The sequence below is a fragment of the Parasteatoda tepidariorum genome, chromosome 6 (genome assembly GCF_043381705.1).
Source record: "Parasteatoda tepidariorum isolate YZ-2023 chromosome 6, CAS_Ptep_4.0, whole genome shotgun sequence".
Lineage (NCBI taxonomy): Eukaryota > Metazoa > Arthropoda > Arachnida > Araneae > Theridiidae > Parasteatoda > Parasteatoda tepidariorum.
In genome coordinates, this window is record NC_092209.1 from 52,547,992 (window position 1) to 52,569,670 (window position 21,679).

The following is a 21,679-nucleotide window of genomic DNA, read 5'->3' on the forward strand; positions in this document are numbered from 1 at the left end:
ATATATATATATATATATATTCATACACACAAGTGATCATATGCAAAAAAATACAAACAAAACAATTCTTAGAGACGTTAAACAAATATAAACGTTAAGTATTTTAATTAATTAAATATATTTTGCAGTACAAACTTTCAACGAGAAATTCCAGTCAGTTAGTTATTACTAACTTCAATTACATAAAATCAGAGAGTTGCTTTTAATGTCAGAAATATTGTCATGAATGTTGGTTGGATCATTCGCGAAATACTTCTGGCAAAAATATTGGAGCTACGAAAGTAGAGCGAAAAATGCTTCAAAACATGAATATATATTTCGCAGAAATATAGGCAACTTACGCCATCTGTTAACTGAGATCTAAATAAATGATTGAAAAGCATAGAAAAGCTGAAATGAAACAATGAACGTAAAAATAATGGGTTGCGCAAATTTTGCTACTTCTGCATTGTCCGTGGAAATCGTGGTATACACAGTGTGTGGGTAAAGTTTCAATTATTAGAAACACATCCATGTTTCTATATCTCCAGGCAGCAAAAAGATATTATCTAACATTAGAAAGATGCACGATAATACTACCGTGCTGAAAACGCTAGACTCTTGAATCCTATCTTCTAATATTAGAACTGATGTTATATAAGATTAAATCGTATTCGATCTAACATCCAAACTTTCAAAATTATCATCTATTTCATTACTTTTGGTCGAAAGCCACATTTTTGCGAAAGGTTAATAATAATATGGGATATATTATTAATAAAAAAACATTTATTTGCGAACGAAAACGATAAATTAAATATTACTTAAAATATCATTTTTAGCCAATGCAATCGTATGCCAGAAAACACTAGATAGTAGAAGTAAAATATTAGCAGAACTAAACTGAGTTCGCGAGCTCAATTGTTGAGTTATAGCTTCTTCACGATTGTTTACATCGCCATTGTTCCGTCGCTGCCATTGTTTGGGGTAATCAGCTAGAATGAAATTTTAAACTTCAAAGGTATTTAAAATTTACTAATTTTTTAGTAAACTTTATAAATTTCAATACATGAAACCTAAAAGTAATATCGTAGGTACTGTTTTTCCTGTAGAAGCATTAGTGTACGTAATACTCTTGACCGCTTCTTAATCAAAACACTCAAGAATTGAGGTAATACATTTATCAGTAAATATTATGATTGTGCTCATTTTTGACAATGTTTGCAAGTAATAGTTGACTACTCTGCTTAAAACGTATTGTCTGATTATAAATAATAATAATAAGTAATGTAGTTAGTTTAGAATAGGCTCTTAAACATTATGTTTACTTGGTAATTCGCATCAGACAGAATTTCACTGCAACATTGATAAAGATAAAAATAAATTTTTAGTAAGCAAGTTTGTAATGTTAAAATAATGATTAATTAATCTGCTACTTTTTAGTTAAAACCATTACATTTGAAATTTTATTCATTAGACGAATACTATTGTTACATTATTTAAATTTTCTGTTTAAAATATTGTAAAATAATGAGTTAAACATCTTTATTTTCATTTCTTATATATAGACAGGTTTGCTTGTTTTTGTTACATTATTAATTATATTAATTTGCAATTGTTAAAAAGTGGTTAAAAATAAGCAACAATACAGTCTATTCCAAGTGTACTTACGTTAAATGAAGAGCAGTTCTAAAAAAGTTAAAGCAGTTCTAAAACGACTTTTATTCAGAAAGTTTCTTAAAACAAATTTGAACATTTCCTATTGACTCTAGGAGCTTATGCAATGTACAAGAATATTTTGATAGTTAAGTGTTATTGCACTCTATCTTTAAAAAAAAAAGTTTTGAATATGATATATTTTTGTATCTGTATATATACTTGCATATTCACTTCCAATAAAAAAGGCTTAAGGGTTTTATACTATAATTTCTTCTTTAAAAAAAAAAAGAATAAAATTATTATTTGAGAGTGGTTATAAATGAAATATTTTTGAATTCTTGCTCGGTGATAATGAGATTTTTTGGTGCAGGTATTGTTATGGAAATCTACCCATTAAATTTTAGACATTTTCAAATTAAATGATTTAAGTTTTAAAGAAATATTCAATGCTTAATAGTTTTAAATTTAGTGTTTTCAATGAAAAGTTTAACTTTTTTCTCTTATAATTTTAGCTTCGTCTGCTGGATTCAGAAGCTTATCTACCAGGAAGGATTGGAAGGAATTTTGAGATAGGCTTCTGGTCTCTGCAATAATTCACTTTGGCAGAAAGTTGAGGGCATTAAGTTCGATCCGTACAGAAAACAGAACAACTGGTGTGTATATGCTACGGGTGCACTTAAAATTTGTCGGAGCTGAAGATTCTCTTATTGGTTGTTGTGTAGAAGTTTGAAGAAAGGCGCATTCCTGTGTGATTCATCCCTACTGTGTGTTTACATTATTAACTGTGGCTGATCATTTTATAAAAATCTTTCAAAAAAGAGTTGAAAGATTTCCAGGTTTATGGTTTGCTCTGAAATATAGATGCTCACAAACAAAAAGTTGCAACTGAAAGGGGAAAAAAAACTTTAAAGTGCATGAAATGACCTTAAAGTTTTGGAATTTTTTTTAATTTAAAAATAATAATTAAAATGATAATCAACTGCTGCTTTTTGGAATAAAAATTATTTTATTTAATGACAAATTTGTGTTTTTAACTTGTAATTTACCAAAGGATGTTCGATATGTTTAAATAAAACAATGGCGGTAAGAATATATTGCTTTTATAGTTGAGTGAAGTTTATATTGTGTTTTGTTTTAAAATAAAATAATTAAGTTGTGAAATAATATTTGTCATGATTTTATTTTATTAATTTTTTTATTCTTAACTACGGCATTGTGTAATTTATTCTGCAAATTTGTAATAAATCTTCGGAATTTTATAAAATGTGATTGGCAGATATATGTTCATTAATGATATTTAATAGGATATAATGTTAGAAATTTTTTTATAGTCATTATAGTAATGTTTAAGTATTATGAAAACAGATGTAGTTAAAATTCGTTTTCTTTTAAATTTTCAAGATATCGGAAGTAATTTTATTTTAACATTGTTAAACATTAACTATAGCTTATGAACATTTATACTACTAGCATTGTATTTATTACTCTAATTTTGAATTATTCGGTTCAAATTTGAGATAAGAAGTGTATATATGTATTTTTATGATGTTTAAAATAATTATAGTAAAAATTTCTTTGGCTTAATATTTAAAATTTAGCTGAACATTTATTTACACTACTGTAAAAGCAAAAGTTTTAACCAACGTAGAGAAGACTCTTGTTTAAATTTTCATCTGTAAAGTTCTTTGCGAAAGCAAGTTTCTTAAATGCATAACATAATTCTTTTTATGGCTAATTCATCGATACCAGAAACTTGACTCCAGCGTCTGCTTCATTTTTTCAATTTTATTTTCTGAAAAGCTCTGTTTAAAATGTTTACGTATGATACCAGCTTTTTTCTAAACCTATTTATGTCGTAACACATAATCTAAGCAATGGAATTGTTTCAAACAAAAGTCTATTTTGTTATACCAACGCTCTCAAAAGAGTAATGGATTGTAGTCAAATTTTGATCATTCATACTAAAGGCAACTTTTTAAAACTAATGTAAAAAAAATGTTATTATCTTTTCGTCTTATTCTGGAATGCATTTATATATTTGTGCTAATTTAATTTAGATAAAACATAATATTTACTGGCAGTTTTGAAAGTAAAATGTTATGTAAATTGTTTGCAAAGATTGTTGGTTTAGTACATAACACCTTTAAATAATTATCGAATTGATGAAAATTTATGATGTGTTCATGAAAGCTATTTTTACATTATAAAAAAATATTAACAATTTTCATAATATTAGTTGCCTTCCTATTTTCATTTCCTTTGAAAATTTCTACGTTGCGCTTGGGTTTTGTTTCAGGTGCATTGTTAAATAAAATTTCAGATACTAAAAGAATAAAGTTCTCCATTTAAGTTCAGTGAAAAAAGAATTGGAGGAAAATATGTGTAAGTTTGTTGAAGTAAGCAATTTGAATATTTTTAAATTATGTTCTTTATTTAGTCAATTATTACAGGAAATCACAACTTAAAAGTTAAACAGTTTTATTTCATGATTATACGGGGAAAAATTTTAAGTTAAGTTTCCGCTGAGTTTAATTGTAAATATATAACTTTAAGATTATATAGTGAGATTTTTATTACATAATTTCAGAATATAAATAATGAATCAAAATTGTGAAATTACAAATGACTTAAGTTACGACTTTGATAAATCATGTTTTACAAACTAACAAATTCAACTAAAATTTTGATAAAAAAAGGCTCATTTCTAAAAAAAATAAAGAATACATTTTAAAATTATTAATGATATAAAATTCATCAGAAAACCCATTGCAAAGAAAAAAATATCAATTAAAGTTGCGATATAGTATTATTTATTAATTAAATTTAAAATATTCAAAAAAATCACCAGAACGTAAGATATACTATGAAGTGAGAAGGAGGAAAATGGATAATTAGCAGAAATCGCTAATATAATTTTATTTAGTATTTCTGTGTTGCTAAGTAAATAATGCATGGAATGACATTATAAAACTAGTGTTCTACGCCTTACTGCTTCAAAGCAATACAGAAAATTAAGTAAAATTATATCGCCGAATTATTCCACTACCATCCATATCTTCCTTTTGCTTACTCCAAAAACTAAAAAGCAAACGCAGGATAATATCAGAAAATATAAAATCTAACATTATATTGCATCAAAACTAATGAAAGACAATATTATGGCGAACGCTAGATAATATTAGTTTGTATAGAATCAAATATTATATCATGCAGAGCAAACAGAGACCTCTTGTATGTTTCTAATGTAGAAGTTGTGCAATATAACGTTAGATTTTACCGATTTTCTGATGATATCTAATATTAGGCGTTACTTGGGTCAGGCAATCAAAGATGTTAGAATGTTTCTCATTTCTCGTTCTCAATAGTGATCCCGCAGATTGCGAAAAATTATTTTTGTTTTATCCCAGTTTAATTATCTATTTATGACTGCTAATGTTTACTTTCTACTGACATCGTTTTTGTCAAAGATTCGTAAGCTATTACTGAGTTGAACATCCCCTCTCAGTGATTATAGCAAATAGTATACATCATTCAGATTGTGGGAAAATTTCTTCATGGAGACGAAACCCGTGTTAAAAAAAGACTAAGAAAACAGTGCGTTAATATTATTTGCAATATGTTTTATACGTCTACTTGCAGTACAATATTGCTTTGCATTTTTTTTTTCTATTGGGTTGCGCTTATCAATATTCCAACTGACTTATTCAATATAATTTAAGCATTAAACAGTAAAATATACATACGTTTTCATTTGTTGGACCATAACCTCCTCTTTCGTTCCATTTTGATAAGTAATCCACACAGTTTGTGTTATAGGGATGTGGAACACGCTTTTTCAATACCTGTAACAAATAATTAAACTTTATTAAAAAATATTTAAACTTCTCAAAAACTCTTAAAGTTTAGAAAATGAAACTACAGGTATGAACTTGGGTGATGAAAGTCACAACACTTCTAATTAATTTAAAAATTTTGAAATATTAAAATATGTAAAAATTTTAAAATTGTAATTTACTCGAAAAATGAATCAAAATGAAATGTTTAGAGTTAAACAACAGGTTTAAAATACTACCTCTCCTATATTAGATGATGATCTTCTGAATAACTAAATGTATATGTTTATATATTGAATAACTAAATGTATTTGTATATGTTCTTCAAATTAAAGATGTTGAGTGCGTTTATCGACAAGGTTTTTTCTTCAATATGTGGTGATTTGGTTAGGAATTATGAATGAATATTCTTGCTTCTAGAGGCTTACAATCATACTTTTTAATGATTAAATTTTATTTAATAATTCAAACAACATGTCTTTTAAGTTTACATTACTAAATCTTCATTAATGTATCGCTCTTGTTAACGCTTTAATACTTTAAATTGCGTATATCTTCCTCAAATTAAAGATGTAAGTATTTATTGGTAAAATGAAACCTTCAACTTGCGAATCGAAGTCTTATGTTAGGGTTATGTATGGATAGTCTTGCTTCTAGAGGGATAGATGGTCAGAGAGATAGTCATTTAAACAACATTAAAAGATTTCAAAAACCCGTGTTTCAAGTTTAAATTACTACATCTTCATTGTTGTATAATGCTCTTGTTAACGATAAAATTCTTTAAAATTCACATACCTTCTTCAAATTAAAGACGTTGTGTGTATTTATTGGTAAAGTGAAACCGTCAAGATGCGGGTTGATGATTTGGTTAGGATTATGGATAGATATTTTTGCTTCCGGAGGATGGTACAAGACTGGATATTCGCTTTCATCAATTGTTAAACTCAAAACCAATCCTGGAATTAGAGAAAAAAATGATGATTCTTTGATGAATAATGAGTATTAAAAAAAAATAGATTGATTTTTTTCAAACATTCTAAAGCAATTTACTAAGGATGGACATTGCTGAACACCCTGCATTGTCTTAATTTTCAGTTGTTTTATATCAATATTGCTTACATTTTTTTTTTGTCTAGATAGTTGTAGTCTAACCCACAGAACTCACGTGGCTCATCGATTCATTTTAATTGGCCTTTGCCTAGAGCTTTAGATTAGAGGTCACCAGTCACCAACGGACGATCATTACATAAGAAATGGCAATCAAAATCTCAAATCTTAGTCTCCAAAATTGACAACGTAAATAATAAAAGAATAAAATATACGCGATTTATGACGATTCAATCGTTGACAAATTCAAACATTTTTCGATTTGTCTGTCAAACTTCCTATTTGTTGGCAAAATTTGTAATTGGAAGCAAAAAGTAATATAACATGAAGTTCAATAAAAAAATTCATTTGTGCTCTGCTGACATAACCTTGAAATTATTTAATTTATAATGGGATACCTGCAAGTGGTGTAGTGTCGGTATCTCGATCCTGATTGGTTGTTGAAGCGTGGCATTTGTTTACGTTAACAACTGTTGTTTCCACTCTATTTCGAGTAAGCCAAGCCCGTCAAACATCAATTCTTTTAAATACATTCTATATTCTTACATTATATATTTCTTACTTAACACAAGAACAGACATGAAGGCATGTGGAACATGAACAAATTAACTATGCATCGAAGTTGACAAGTACACAAAATAAAACTATATCATATTTACAATAAATATTAAAAAAAATAATAAATCAAATTTAAATAAAAGACGTAGACGAGAAAGAATTATATTTCAACAAATTCAATGTGCTATATTTAATCAACTTCATATTAATTAATATTCTGACTTATGAGGAGAAACACAGCTTTAACAAGCCATTTGGCTTATAAACGATCAGATGTGTGGGTATTGTGATCTTCGTGAAGTGCAAAGAGGGGAGAGTGGAGTCAATTGCAACAGGGTACGATTGTAGCAGAGCAAAAATTTCGAGTGTCGGGTTCTAGATTTGACTCCTAGGTGGCGCACAAGGTGTATTTAATAAATCTACATGTACACCCCAGCTGGCAACCATTTTTATGTACTTTTGAAAGAGTTACATTACAAAAGATATTTTCACGCTACGTAAGTACTTTTTTTGGTATTAGAATATTATATTGTAACAAAGTAATTTTGTTTAAACAAATAAAAATTATTAACCGAATATGTAAGTGGACACCTTAATGAACATTTCAATAAAAAAAATTAGTTTTATTAATTAACTATTATTGTTTTTAACAAATGAAGCTGAAATGGCGTCTTGGGGACGATTGTAACAATAAGTAAAGGGACGATTGTAACAGCTGAAATTAAATAATCTTATGTTTACAAACCATTACTTAACTCTTTAAGAACCACCAATAGTTTCCTATATCATTTATATTAATGTTGCATGTGCATTATTTTATTTGTCACCTTTCACAGCATAAATAAAAAATTTTAACCCCTTGAAGTTAAATGTTTAACCCTTTAGGTCTCTGCTCATTATTATTTTTACTCCTTAAATATCGCTACTATTTTGATCAATAAAAAAATATATCACAACTATGATATTATGTATAATTAACTATGTTTTAGTTGAATTTATGAACTGTTACAATTGGGGGACAATTGTAACAAGTGCACGACTGTCAAAAATTGTTAATAACTAATATAATAACATTTAAAATAAGGTATTTGTTTTTTTTTCTAGTAGAGGATTGTATAATTTACTCGTCTGTCAATTAATACTAATAATATATTGGATTTTTTGTTTGTTAAAAATAGTTAAGCAAAAAATGTTACAATTGACCCCACTTTCCCCTACCCAATTATATCCTATTTTGCATTATTTATTCTTTATTTATTGTTTCATAAAGTGACCTAGATAAGGGTGTTTGTCAACAGTATAAAACTAATTTATGTCCTACTGTACTATGTGTAAGAGTTTTTATTGATTTATTTAATTCTAGAAGGAAATATGGAAATTAAAAGTTTCTTCTAAATGCTAGAACTGTTAAAAAGTGACGAAATAAGTGAATTAAGGAATGCAAGTATTTTTAAATGTATTTATGAATGCATGCATTTCAAATAAAAAGTTCATAATTTTATGGGGAGTGTAAATAAATTACAAAATATTTCTTGAGAACGGTGATGCTTATTATCTATGTTAACTGTATTATTTATTATTATATAAAGCGATCTAGATTTGTGTGGTAGTCACCAGTATAAAATGAATATATGTTTTACTGTACTACGCGTATAAATTTAATGGACTTATACCATAAGGAAATATGGAAATTAAAAGTTTCCTCTCTAATGTTAGAACATGTAAAAAAGTGACAAAATGAGAAAATTAAGGAATGGAAGTATTACTTTCTTCAAATAAAAAGTTAATAATTTAATGGGGTAAATAAATGGTAAATAAACTACCAAATTTTTCTTGACCACAGTGATGCTTATTAACTGTGCTAATAGGAACCACTAGTATTTTGTAAAAGATAATTGGTAATGTAGCAATCGAAATCGGTACTGTAATAATACGTAATTAATCTAGTTAATCTCGCTTTTATGGCTTTCCAAAACTTAAAAAAGTATTGTATTAATGATATTTAAAAAATTTTAGAAACATAAACTGAAATCATTGTTGATGTATTTCCCAGCTAACTTACTTCCTTTCGAAGACACAATATTCTTCATATTTGATTTTCCAATAAATGTATTCAAACTCCAACAAGAGCTAATTGAAGTCATGGATATGGTACTGATGATATGGAAACGTTTCATCAGAGAAAAACTGAAAAATTGTGCAAAAATGTGTTTTAAAAATGCATTTTGATTGAGAATTAAATTTAAATGTTACTCTTAAATAATGTAATTCGTCATTTCATAACAAAGCAAGCAGAGTTAAGATAGTAATCGATTACGACTCTAATTGATTACAGATAAAAATTTCCATGTATTTAATTGCTATGAATTAAATCGTTAGTAATCAAGCTTACAAGTGATAAAAATAATTAATCTATTCATAATAATAAACGCGGTTGTGTGTGTTTCTGTAATCACAATATATCGCCCCAGAAGCCTCTCCCAGGCACGAAACTCGGCACATAATTGTGTTTTGACATAATGAAGAAGCATTTTTTTTTTTTTCTTTTTCAAAAATTTGGATTATGTTTTTAGTTATCAGTCATTTTAAAAGAAAATCTATGCTTTTTCGTCTTCAAAGAGCCTTATTCAAAAAACTATTAAAAAATGCATATACTTTTCTCCACTCTTATAAATGTATGCTAATGCGAGCCTTACAATTGAAATATTAATTTTCGACAACTTAAACCAATAATATACGATGGAATTAATAATTTAATTGTAAGGTTCGCATTAGTTTACATTTATCAAAGTGGAGAAAAGTTTAACTTTTGTATTAAAAATGTGGCAACATATTCGACACGTAAATAAGACGCTTCGCTTTGATATATTTGTCGCTGTTCATAATTGTTATAATAAGTTTTTCTTCTTTCCACGCTCTATTTTTTTTTCTTAAGCGAAGACGATAATTTTTGTAGCGATATAGAAATAGAAATTGATCCCATAAAAAATTAATTCGTTTTCGTGTTATTTTCATGTATTTAGCATTTCAGTTTTTTTTTTCTTAAGTGTTGTAGCTATATAATATATAAAATAGGAATTTAATTGTTTTTGAAAGAACGATCACACTTACCTTGGATCTCTTTGGTTTTTCTATTCTTTATTTTAACAGTTTTTATTAAATGTAATTAGTTATTTTCAGAAAGTTTCAGTTTGCAGGTAAGCTTTTAGATTTTAATATTGAAGTTTCATGATTTGCCTTCATAGTAATTGTTGTTCTAAAGTATTCGTTGACTTCTTAAAAACCCGATAACTGACATGGCAGAACCACCTTCAAAAAAACTCTGTGTTTTGTCAAAGAAAAAGATATTAAGAGATTCTCAAAGAAGAAGAAGGGCCCAAGAAACGTCTGTGGAACGTCAAAGAAAGATGGAACATGACCGAATTTCGACAAGCAATTCTAGAGCCTAAGAAGTATCAGAAAAACGTCAAAGAAGATTAGAAGAGGATCGTGTCTCAACTAGCGGTGCTAGGTCCCGAGAAACACCTGAGGAACGTCAAAGAATCTTGAAAGAGGATCGTGTTTAATTTTCAGCTATTGGCCAATGATGATTTCGAAAGCAACTTTTGTATACTTTTACAATTTCTGAGGTCTTTTTGAAAAAAAAGAAAAAAAACAAGTCTCCACCTTATAGTTACATTATAAGTTAGGTTGCCACAGGCATTAGGTTACCATAGCAAAGTAACATCTTCAAACATCCTCAAGAGCTATAACACATCTGCACCAGAACTGGATATGAAAACAAAATTGCAGGACAGGAACACTTTAATTGTCCACTAATCTTCATATTTCCTGCTATGTTTTAAAAAACTTTATTTGTGCAAACCTTTAGCGTGGCGGACAGCTGGCCGCCTTAGGCGGCTACTCATAAATAAAAATATTGCTTAAGTTATACTGATTAAAATAATCAAAATATACTAATACAAGTGATTACGATTGGTGGTCAAGGAAAGTTTCAGTTATCGGAAGTTCAAATTATTTTTTTTAACTTTGTAATTGGAAAATTCTTCAAATGGATTACTTCTCATCATGTTGTCTTAATTGTATATATAACATACATACATGTCTACTTAACATTTATGTATGTACATATCTACAATGAATGTTCATGCGCATAATCAGTGCTAAAAAAACAGAATACCATGCTTACCTTTTGATCTTATGATCAAATTTTTACGTACCAGAACTTAATTGTAATGATTCAAAGGGCTCAAATATGCTAGTTAATTAATTAATTTTTTGTGCTAGTTAAAAATACAAGACGTACTTTATCTAAATAAACGTGCATTTGTCTGTTTAATGCTAAAAGACATCTGAAGGTTGTGGCAGCAGTCTAGAAATATGGTCTCAATAGTTAAGGCAAGGGAAAAGTCGATAGTTAATTTTAAATTTTCCGAAACTTTTGAATATAATCAAGAAATTTTTACATAATTGTTTATAACATTTTTATGATGATTTCATGCAAAAATTAATTTGTTATAGTGTTAGTTTGGGCAAGTCGTGGATCCTTTTATTGAAACAGTTCGTTTTTGAAACCCTAAAGAAAAATTTTGAAACAAAAAGTATGATATTAATTGACTTATTTTTATCTCAGAATTTATTAATAAACAAAAATTTATCAGTATTTCATAAAATAATACCTCAAATATTTTTCATATTTATCATCTTAAACATATTGAGATTTATATATAGAGAGATGGATACGTTATGTTTCCCATAAGATGGGTTTAGAGGGCCACCCACTCTTAATTAAGTTTACAGAACGCACATCAAAAGAGAGGAATCACTTGATAAAGTATCTAAATTTTAGTATGAAATATTTTTTGTTAGTGCATTCAATTAAATGAGATATCTGCTGAAATTATAATTTATAGAACAGAGAAAATATCTTGAAGATTTATTAAAAACATATAAGCAAGCCTTTTTGCCCCTTTTACCTTACCCCACTAAATAGATTGATTTATTCTCTGTCACACATGATTAAGAAGAGCATTGAACATCCGACTAATTCCTTTTTTTTTCTTAATGTAATTTTACATTAAATGATTATAGAATATTTACCGTTTATGTTTGATGTTACAGAGGAAAGGATAAGTGCCTAAGATGTTGGGTGTTGGCTATTAGAGAGTGAAGCTTTCCTCAGGAAATGGATAAAAATCCATTGCTTTGAAACCCAGACTAAGGCTCAGCAATTCCCAGAGGTTGCGGAACATAGCGAGCAGGGACCTTTTAGTATTTGTATTTTTTTTACTTACTCGCATTCTTTTGCTTTATCATATTCATCATAAAATGAGCAAGTGAGGTTCACGTCATCTGAGTTGGAAAGAAACATTTCATACTCTTCCAATTTTCGCCCATACAAGTCATAGTAAAAGGATTCAGGAGGCACCTTGGGTGAAATTTAAAGATCAGATTAGATTTTTTTCTATTATTCATTACAGTGTCATTATTTAATATTTAAGTCAAGTAAATATTTGACAACTTTGTACTATTCACTCTTCCTTAATAATTATTTTTTGTGTTTTTATAGAATTTATTGTTTTTAATAACAAATAATTTAATATAAATAACGCATAAACGATGGATGGGAAGAGAAATATTTAATGAATTTTTTGCTGTTTCTGAAAATAGATTTCTTTATTACTCTGTGATATTTATTTCTATTTTAATTTCTAATCGTTATTGAACAGTTTTGGTAATCGTAAACTGAGAATTAAGTTTTGAATTTACGACTATCTATGTTCAACTCCGTAGCCTTTAATTATGAACCCAGGTCATGGTTGATCAAGCATATTTTACTTCCGCTCTGTGATCGGTGAAAGCTGGGTATGGAATTCGTATCGACCAGCCATCTCTGGGATTCGAACCCGGGTAACCTCACTGGGAGACGAGCGCTGTAATCCTTGAATCTCTGAAACTGAATTATCTCATATTCACTAAAGTTTACTTCACTGTATTAATCAATAACTTTTTTTTATCAAACACTTTAATTAAAATCACCGATAGTAATTATTTTGCTTAATTTCCAAATAACGTTCAGTTGATACAGATATATTGCATAATATTTAAACTATTACTGATCTCCATTAGCAACAACAATATGGAAATAACAGTTGTGTTAGGCTTTCAGTTGAATACGACCGTGCAATTGAAAAAGCAAGGTAATTGCTTCACGACTAATTCCGATAAAAATGGCTAGACAACTATTTTCCTTTTATTGCTAATAGTATGGATGCTAAAATTGAATTCCAAAAAAACTGATAAAACAAAACTCATTTTTGAAAATTGTTTTTTGCAATATGTAAGTTAACATACAAAAGATGCCAAATATATTAAAATCTCAATTTTTTTTGTCTCTTACGTTGAGTTTTCAATTGCGTGGCAGAATACAGAATAGAGATATTCAAGTTGGAGATTGAATTGCATCCTTAATCAATCAATCAAGGAAAAAATCAATCAATCGTCGTAATTTTCTAGTTGTGAATGGCTACTAGTAGTTGGCACTAGCTATTTCTTTTGGAAGATATGTTTTCCTATAGAAACGCATTACTTTAGTTGTTTTCTAACTGATTGATTATTGATGGATTGCCAGTGGACAGGTAAGTGAAGTGACGTCGTATCAGACATTTCTACATGTAAAATGATATAGGTCTCTCATTACACGTTCGCCAAATGAGAAACAAACAGCACCAGTAAAGTTTATTCCTGCAATTTAGGTGTAAAAGGCACACACAAAATTAAAAAATCGAAACGAATAAGCAGTAAAGAATCGGATAATCGTCAATGGAAGTGAAATGTCTATAAGGAGGAAGAGTGGAGGAAAACTTGTCCCCTTGTTCTCATTTAAAATACCCGGAAAGTGAAAGGATTGATTCATTACGATGAAGGGTCGACAGGCTTTAGAACGTCCCATGTTCATATCCGAGGTTTTTCTTTGGCAAATTTTCGCTATTTTACGTTCTCGAAATAGTAAGGCTGCGAGTATGTTTCATTAACTAAGCATCTATTATTAAATTGGAGGATTTTTCCGTTTCTTCGTTTTCGTCTGATTTGTTGTCTGTTGACTGACACTGTTGTCGTATGAGATGTTGGGTAAAAGAGAAAATGTACTGCTTAAATTAAATTTAATTTTAGCCATGTGATCGTATCTAAATACAATTGGTTGAGCCATCATAAAACAAGCATAAAGGGTCATGAAAAATCTAAAAAAAAAAGAAGAATTAAATACATAGTACCTTTTCCATTAAGTGGTAGAGAAAAGAGCAAATAGATCAGTCCAGTCACTTGTTATTGAAGGATCAAAACAAACTTTTATTTCTGCACATTTATTGAAATCAGTAGTACACAATCAATATGATAAGAAGTTGATGATATGGTGTGGGAGACGAGGCCACACTCAGGTAGATAGGAGAGGAAACTGAATCCATACTATCACGCTCGCACAGCTCGGGCTCCTCATATTCGGATTGTCTACATCTATCGGCAGCAAAACGGGATACGGGATCTCTAGCATCAGATCATCAAGGGACTATACTTTAATTAACCCGTCTCGTCAGCAGTTGAGGCCTGTCCGTCAATACCATCCGATCGTCGATGGACACCCGTATTCACCACGCCGAGTTAAATTCAAGAGTAACTCGGGGATCGGAATATCCACGGTTCAGAGTTACTCTCGGATTAACCCTCGCTTTTTATTCTCCAACCGTTTTCAACAGAGGATTTCACATCTCGAGTTTAACTCTTGGAGGAAATATAACGAGGCCTTTGATTGGGCAAGGTAAAACCATGTGACTTTGTATATAATATAAACAAGTGCTGTTATATAATAAAAACATGTTATTTGCTGGTTTCCAAATGCATAAAATCTTACAGCAGTTAAAACTTTTTCCGTTGGAGTTAAGGCATTGTTCCGATCTGTATCAGATTCCAACTTACTGCCAATTTTGGAGATCAGTTCTTCAATCGTCGGTTTTAAGAAACGATATCTTTCAAAAAAGTCTATTTCATCTAACTCTTCTAGGTCATTATTTCTGATAGTTGGGACATATCTTTCCCTTCTTTCAACAGTTTCAAGAAATTCAAGATCTTCAAGCTCAAACGCAGCGATAGAATCCTCCATCTTTTTTGTTTACAAGCTCCTCGTGAATAGGTTACCCTCCGATCACTCGGCAAAAACGGAGGGTTACCCGGAGAGTCAGAACTGTCGATGAAATCTGCGAGTTTGGCGAAATTTCGGCTGGAGAATAACGTTTCGCACTAAACTCGTGATTTTACTCTTACCCATAGATTACCCGGAGGTAATCCGTGTTGGTGAATACGGGCGGAAGTGTTCTTTAATTAATACATCATGAGAAAATATGCCATATTTTTCTAGGCCAAAATTATTGTTGAAAAAGAAGCAGCACTACAGATGAACTGATGAAAAAGTTCAATGGCGCTAATGATGCCACCCTAACCTCCTAACGAGGAGAGAGAAAATAAACACGCTCCGTTTGACGGAGACGTGATGAGGAAAGAAGATACAGAAATCGAACACCAATGTGAAAACAATGGAGAACTATTTATAGAAACAGTTAAAGGCAAGTTACAGTGACATAAATTTAAAACGTTACGGTTGAGAGAGCGGTCAAAATGTAATGGAAAAAGTTAAAGTGTTTAAAAAATTAAGGGTAGTTACGGTTAGGAAAAGGTGGAAATAGAGAAATCACATGGAACACCAAAGGCGCCGATGCAGCTGCACTTCTTGGTGAAAAAAGGGGAACTAAATTCCAAGCACTTTCGAGGAGACGGGTAACGGACAAGCCGACATACCAAAAAGTTGAAGTGTATAAATTACGAAAGTAAATGCAGGGAAGATATAATAAAGCAATCAACAATTTCGCTCGTGACACTATGTCACAACTGTTACGAGTAAAAAAATTCCAGCTTAATACTCTATGATTGATGCAATGTTGCAACTCTTTGAAATTTAAAGAGGTGTGAATTTTTTTTCTTCTTATGGTCCCTGCAATAAGATTGGAAAAAATCCCAGTTATATAACAATATGCCAATTCATCAAGAATATTTTTTAATTGATAGTTAATTTTCTGTAATAAGTTGAACTTCTAAAAGTGTATTTGTCTTAAATGTAAGAAATGATGATTTAATTTTTTTTATTCGGATCGTAGCTCTTTGCACCACTGCGCGATATAAATCAATACCGATCCATCCATTATTTTGTATTTTAACTCTGAACGAAGTACAGACAATCAGTTAATAAATAAATAATATGAAGTAAAAAGATTAATAACATATTACTTACCATTATGTTGCGCGCTGTTCCGTTTTCACAATAGCGGTCAGGTAAACATTCGCAAGCGTTTCCCCCTTCCATGTCTATTTCTCCTACTGGTAAGCACTGTGTTTCTTCGTATTTACAAACCTTACTACGAAGAACGCTAAGATAAAACATTGTCATTAATTTACTTATTTTTATATTAAACACTTCAAGTTTGAATAAACTACAGAAATCAAGGCAATATCCGAATCCACCTCTGTAATTGATACACTGCTAGAAATTTCTCTTAAAAATGGTTAAATAACAATCTATTCTATTATCAATTTAACATATTAAAAAAAAAACAGTCAAATAACCATAAATAAGATGGTATTCAAACTGTTAACTGTAGAAAAAAACCCGTTTATTAACTGCTTTCACCTAATACGGTGAAACAAACAGAATTTTATCGCACCGACTAAGCAGGCCTAATGAAGCTACTTAGTTCCTTGTAATTGAGAGTATATTTGTTAACTGGGGTCTGCTGGGTATCAAAAACTAAAGAAGGTTAATTAATTAAAGCAATTTACACTAAAAAAGAAGAAGGCACATGATATCTTGTAGTGGAAGTACATCTTGGAGAGGCGCCGCAATATCCCATCAAAAAGAAAGAACATAAAAAAAAATCATACCTTCATATCAATCCATTGGAGAAAAGGAGACATCTAAAAAGTAACGGCTCAGCTGCAACAGTTTAAAAGACACAAGGAAAAGTCCAGAGTTCAGATTTTTGTAGTTTATTAATGTGGATCACTTCTTTTTAAGAAATCGTTGGGGCAGCAGAATTACAAGCATGTCCAGTTAGGGGTCACAAGGTACAATTTTTAACAATGGCAGATAAGATTCATGGGGATCATCCTTTTTTTTATCTCTTAGTAGTAGCGTCAGTGGCGGCTGGCTGTGGTGGCAGTCGAGAAAAAAATATGCCGCTTACTGGAAAGGCGATCCAAAAAAATTTAAGATGGTAACCCATTTGCGTTCTTGTCGAAAAACAGCCCGCAAAAGGCATCCACGGGTGGGTGGAAGAAATGACCTCCATGCAATTTTACAAAAAACTCCGTCTCTCGAAGAGAGGAGGGGGTGGAAATGAAAAATCCCTGTTAAGGGATCGTAGATTTTGAATGCTAACAAATCTCGAATGCTACCCGCTCCCAAAAATGGGCGGTATTTATATAAACAGCCAGAAGTGAAAGTTAAACTCCCTAAAAAATGACTTGAAGTGAAAAGATTAACAGTGAAAAATTAAATTACAATTATTCGCAAACGGTGACTGCAGCTACCCGTTCTCCATGTGTTCACATCAAAGGCTGCCGAAGGTCACAGGCGTGAAGGTCGACAGACAGTGAGGCGTCACAGGAGAGGGGTCAGGGTTCGGTCTAATTTTTAGGTCACGATCCCAACAGAAAAATTAAGATTAAGTGACGCAATGTCACAATATTATAGACGAGAGGGATAATTATGGGCGAGATTGATAATCTGTCAGTCTCATTAACGACAGAACTGGGGGTTCGAGTCCCGGTGTTTACAACCACAATATTTCCTCCATCCCATTCAACACATGAAGAGTTATCAGTGTCCTGCACTTCCCGATGCCTAACGAAAAGTCTAGCTCCTATGGCCAGTTAAATTTTTTTACTGTTTTGAAACCATGCTAATTGTAAATGGTTATGAAACAGTATAGTTTTAGACTCATGGTTTTATAACCATACTAGTTGTAAGCGGTTTCAGGACCACAAAGGTGAAAAATGCTCTATATCGTAAACTTTACTGTTCTTTGGATAGACAGACTGCTGCCGATTATTATACCCTATTTTTAGAATGAAAATTCGAACAATTTAGCTTTAGAAATGGTCTTTATTTTGCTTATTATATAATCGATAGAAATTCGAACTCCAACTGAAGAATTTAAAACGCATCTATTTCTTAAAAAAAGTATATTTAAAAGAAAATTTCGCATTTGTAAACATATGAATTATATTCTACTGAATTATATTCTGCCGACTTGGTGACCGACTTCTTTAGCTTCTAGAAACAACCTTCCTGGCATAGAAGTTTGGTAATATAATATATGAATTAAATAAAAATAGAAAAAAAAACTTTTAAGTGCAATCTGAAAGGGACTGCATACAAAAATACATTCTTTAAATGCTTCTTAGAAATGTAATTAAAAAGTAATTAAAAAAATTTAATTAAAAAATAAAGAGTTAGTCAAGGTATTCTATTTTATTCAATTTTTACGTGTGTATTACGTGTACTTAATTTTATATTCAATTTGGATGCTCCTTCTTCTTTATGAATTTTCATATAGTATTAAAATGAAAAATTACCCTTCATTGATACATATGGTCACAGATGGTAGTTCCGTTTCTGGACTATCTGACATGCGGATATCCACTACAGTCTCATACAACAAGTAGTTCTTCGTATATATTGCTGCCTGATAAACGAAACCTGCTCCACTGATGATAATAAATAAAGTAAGAGTAAGTTTCTTCCATATTCCGATTGTATTTAAAACGCTATCCCCTATCGACACTTGAAAGGCATCAGGTAAAATTTCTGGATCAATTTTTCGTTTATCTCTTTGCAATATTATTATTCTTTTATTATTTTCTTTTTTCCTGGAAAAAATAAAATAAATGCATCGTTAGAGTTTCTTTGTGGCTCAAACATTGTAACATTAAAGTTATACTAGAATAAGCCATAATGTAATTGGTTGACCCATTTTGATTAAATCAAATATCAGATTATTACTATTATTTACATAAAATAAAAAGGTCCATCTTTACTTCTCCTAAATCGATTGAATTTTGATTCTCTTACTATTTGAATAAAAATTATGTTAATTAAAAAAAACATTGCTCTATTGGTTGACATACTAGTGAGTTATAATAAACAGTGAAAAAAGTTCTCAATAATTTAAAAGTACCACCTCCTAAAAGTTGTTAATGAACTAGTCTATCTCTCAGGATTTTTTTCTTCAGATTTTTTGAACATTATCTTAATTCCCATTAAAAGCTTTAGAGTTTTGAAGTTTTTAAAAAACAATATAATTTTGTAAATTTGCCAATTTTTCAAAACTTATCAGATGAAAACAAATTGCACATCAAAAGTCTAACTGTCTAAGCTTTGATAAAACGAGAATATATGATATGATGCAGAATCTTTCAATATAAAGAATGAGGTTGGCACTTTCACAGAAGTATTGAAAAAAGCTTTTTCATATCGTTGCGTGTAAGTGCGTTTTCCAAGAGCATTGCAGATGTGAAAAGCAAGGAAGCTTCGTCCGATAGTACAAGGTTTTTATATGGCCAAAGAACTGAAAGACGGAAGGGAATTGGTTCCATTAATTTGCGAATCTATTAACAATTAATTAAAAAAATAATGGAGATACAGAATATGAATTTGACTTCAGCGAAGTACAAGTTTCCAAATTTCAAGAAAACAAACAAAATCAGTGCAAATTAGTTTCAGAGGAAAATAAAGAAATGCATCCAGAGAACTCCGAATTTAAAGTCAAAGTAGTACTAAAAAAAGCTTCGTACTCTCCATAGTCTTGAACCTCAGTTACATCTCAAACCAGAATCAGACTTAGGGCATTTACTAGAAGATGTGAGTGATATGGGATTCAGTAGTAGTCCTGCTGCTGCCAACGCAGTAGCATTTCTGTAGGATTTTCAGAGAGAAACTATTAAAGAAAATGGAAAGTTCTGAACTGCAAAGTTCTCCGATTATCGTTGATTGGTGTAAAATTCGAAAAGACGGAAACAAAGGGAAAAAATCAGCAGAATCACGTAACAAAAGTATAAATCAAGCCTCAAGGCATTTACTTTGATGAGAGAAGGGGTAAGACATTGGTCATGGGGCTTACAAAGATTGGCTTAACCCATCGCAGATTAGAACGCGTTTGCAGTAAATTTAAGAACCAGGATCCAAATATATATTGGCCACGAATAATGAACAAAAGACTCAACTTATTTGTTGATGGAAGGGACGGAGCAGAAATAAACTCGAGGAATTAGTTAATAGTTGTTTATATCTTTAAAAAGAGTTCGAAAAATCTCTGCCGTTGATGATATGCGAGGTTAATAAAATGAGATTCTATTAAGGCTATATTATGAATTATCTGGCCGATTTGACAAAATTTGGTCAACTTTGAGCACGTTGAAAACTAACTTTGAATCTCTCGAGAATTTGGTCTATTTGGAAAGTCTTCCAGTTGTTAATTTTTATTCGATTGATGAACCAATTGAGATTGAGATCCCAGAAATGGGAGAATATGGCATTTCTCAGTACTGGTCAAAAATATTTACTGATTATAAACCAGGCAGTTGCTTCTAGTAAATTCCCTCTTATCTGACATCATTAATTCATGGGAAGCTTTCAAATGCAAGATGGCTAACACAGTCTTGTAAGTTTCTCAGATCCTTTCACTAGCTTATTGGAATTAGCTGTTTTTATTCTGAAAGTATTTTCGTTGTTGTTTTTATGCAAAATGTATATCACCCAACAACATTGGTTTTCTTTTGACTTCTTTTATATTGGCAACCTGCAAGTGACATCATCGTAGTTAAATCATGACATTTGTTGATTCAGAGGCCAATCAGAATCAACGCAAACACTTGACGTTGCTTACAGGTATACAGTAAAGTCTGATTTACATCACATAAAATAACCATTTGAGTTCTTCTTGAGTTACAAGTACCCAATTTTAATAAGCTTTGCAATAGTTTAATTAATTTGAAAAAGTTAACTTTAACTGTTTCAGTGTTCGATACTGATAAAAGTAGAATATGAAGCAGAAAAAAAACTCGAGCTTGCGAGGTATTTTATTTTCAGTTGGCTCATTTTAAAAATGGTAAATTGGTAAAATTTTTCTGCTGTTGCAGAAAATGAAAACATTGCAGAAAAATTCTTAAAGAAATTCAAAAGCAATATTTTATTAAATACACAACTTTTGATTGGTAATTAGTTTCTAACAGAAAGTTTTGAAAATTTTCTGAATTTACAAAATTTCGTTATTTTCTGAAAAGTTTAAAAATTTTAAGACTTTTTTGGGAAATGAAGATGAATTCTGAAAAAAATTAAGACTGATGCAAACACTCATATACAACTTTTGGAAGGTAAGGTAGTGCATTTCAATTATCGATAAGATATTTTGTGCTCTCTACCCTAATTTAACTGTGCA

At 30.4% G+C, this 21,679-nt stretch overlaps 1 protein-coding gene across 1 annotated transcript in view; it reads right to left on the reverse strand.

The window, feature by feature from the left end:
* LOC122272808 (degenerin deg-1-like) overlaps positions 1–18,874 on the reverse strand; it is a 34,109-nt gene extending 15,235 nt beyond the window's left edge. The window contains exons 1-6 of the mRNA XM_071181796.1: positions 18,819–18,874; positions 16,477–16,612; positions 12,431–12,564; positions 9,199–9,323; positions 6,267–6,427; positions 5,382–5,480 (exon numbers count right to left, since the gene is read on the reverse strand). Of these exons, the coding sequence (XP_071037897.1) occupies positions 5,382–5,480; positions 6,267–6,427; positions 9,199–9,323; positions 12,431–12,564; positions 16,477–16,612; positions 18,819–18,874 (711 nt within the window). The remainder of the gene's footprint in view (positions 1–5,381; positions 5,481–6,266; positions 6,428–9,198; positions 9,324–12,430; positions 12,565–16,476; positions 16,613–18,818) is intronic.
* Between the last annotated feature and the right edge of the window lie 2,805 nt (positions 18,875–21,679).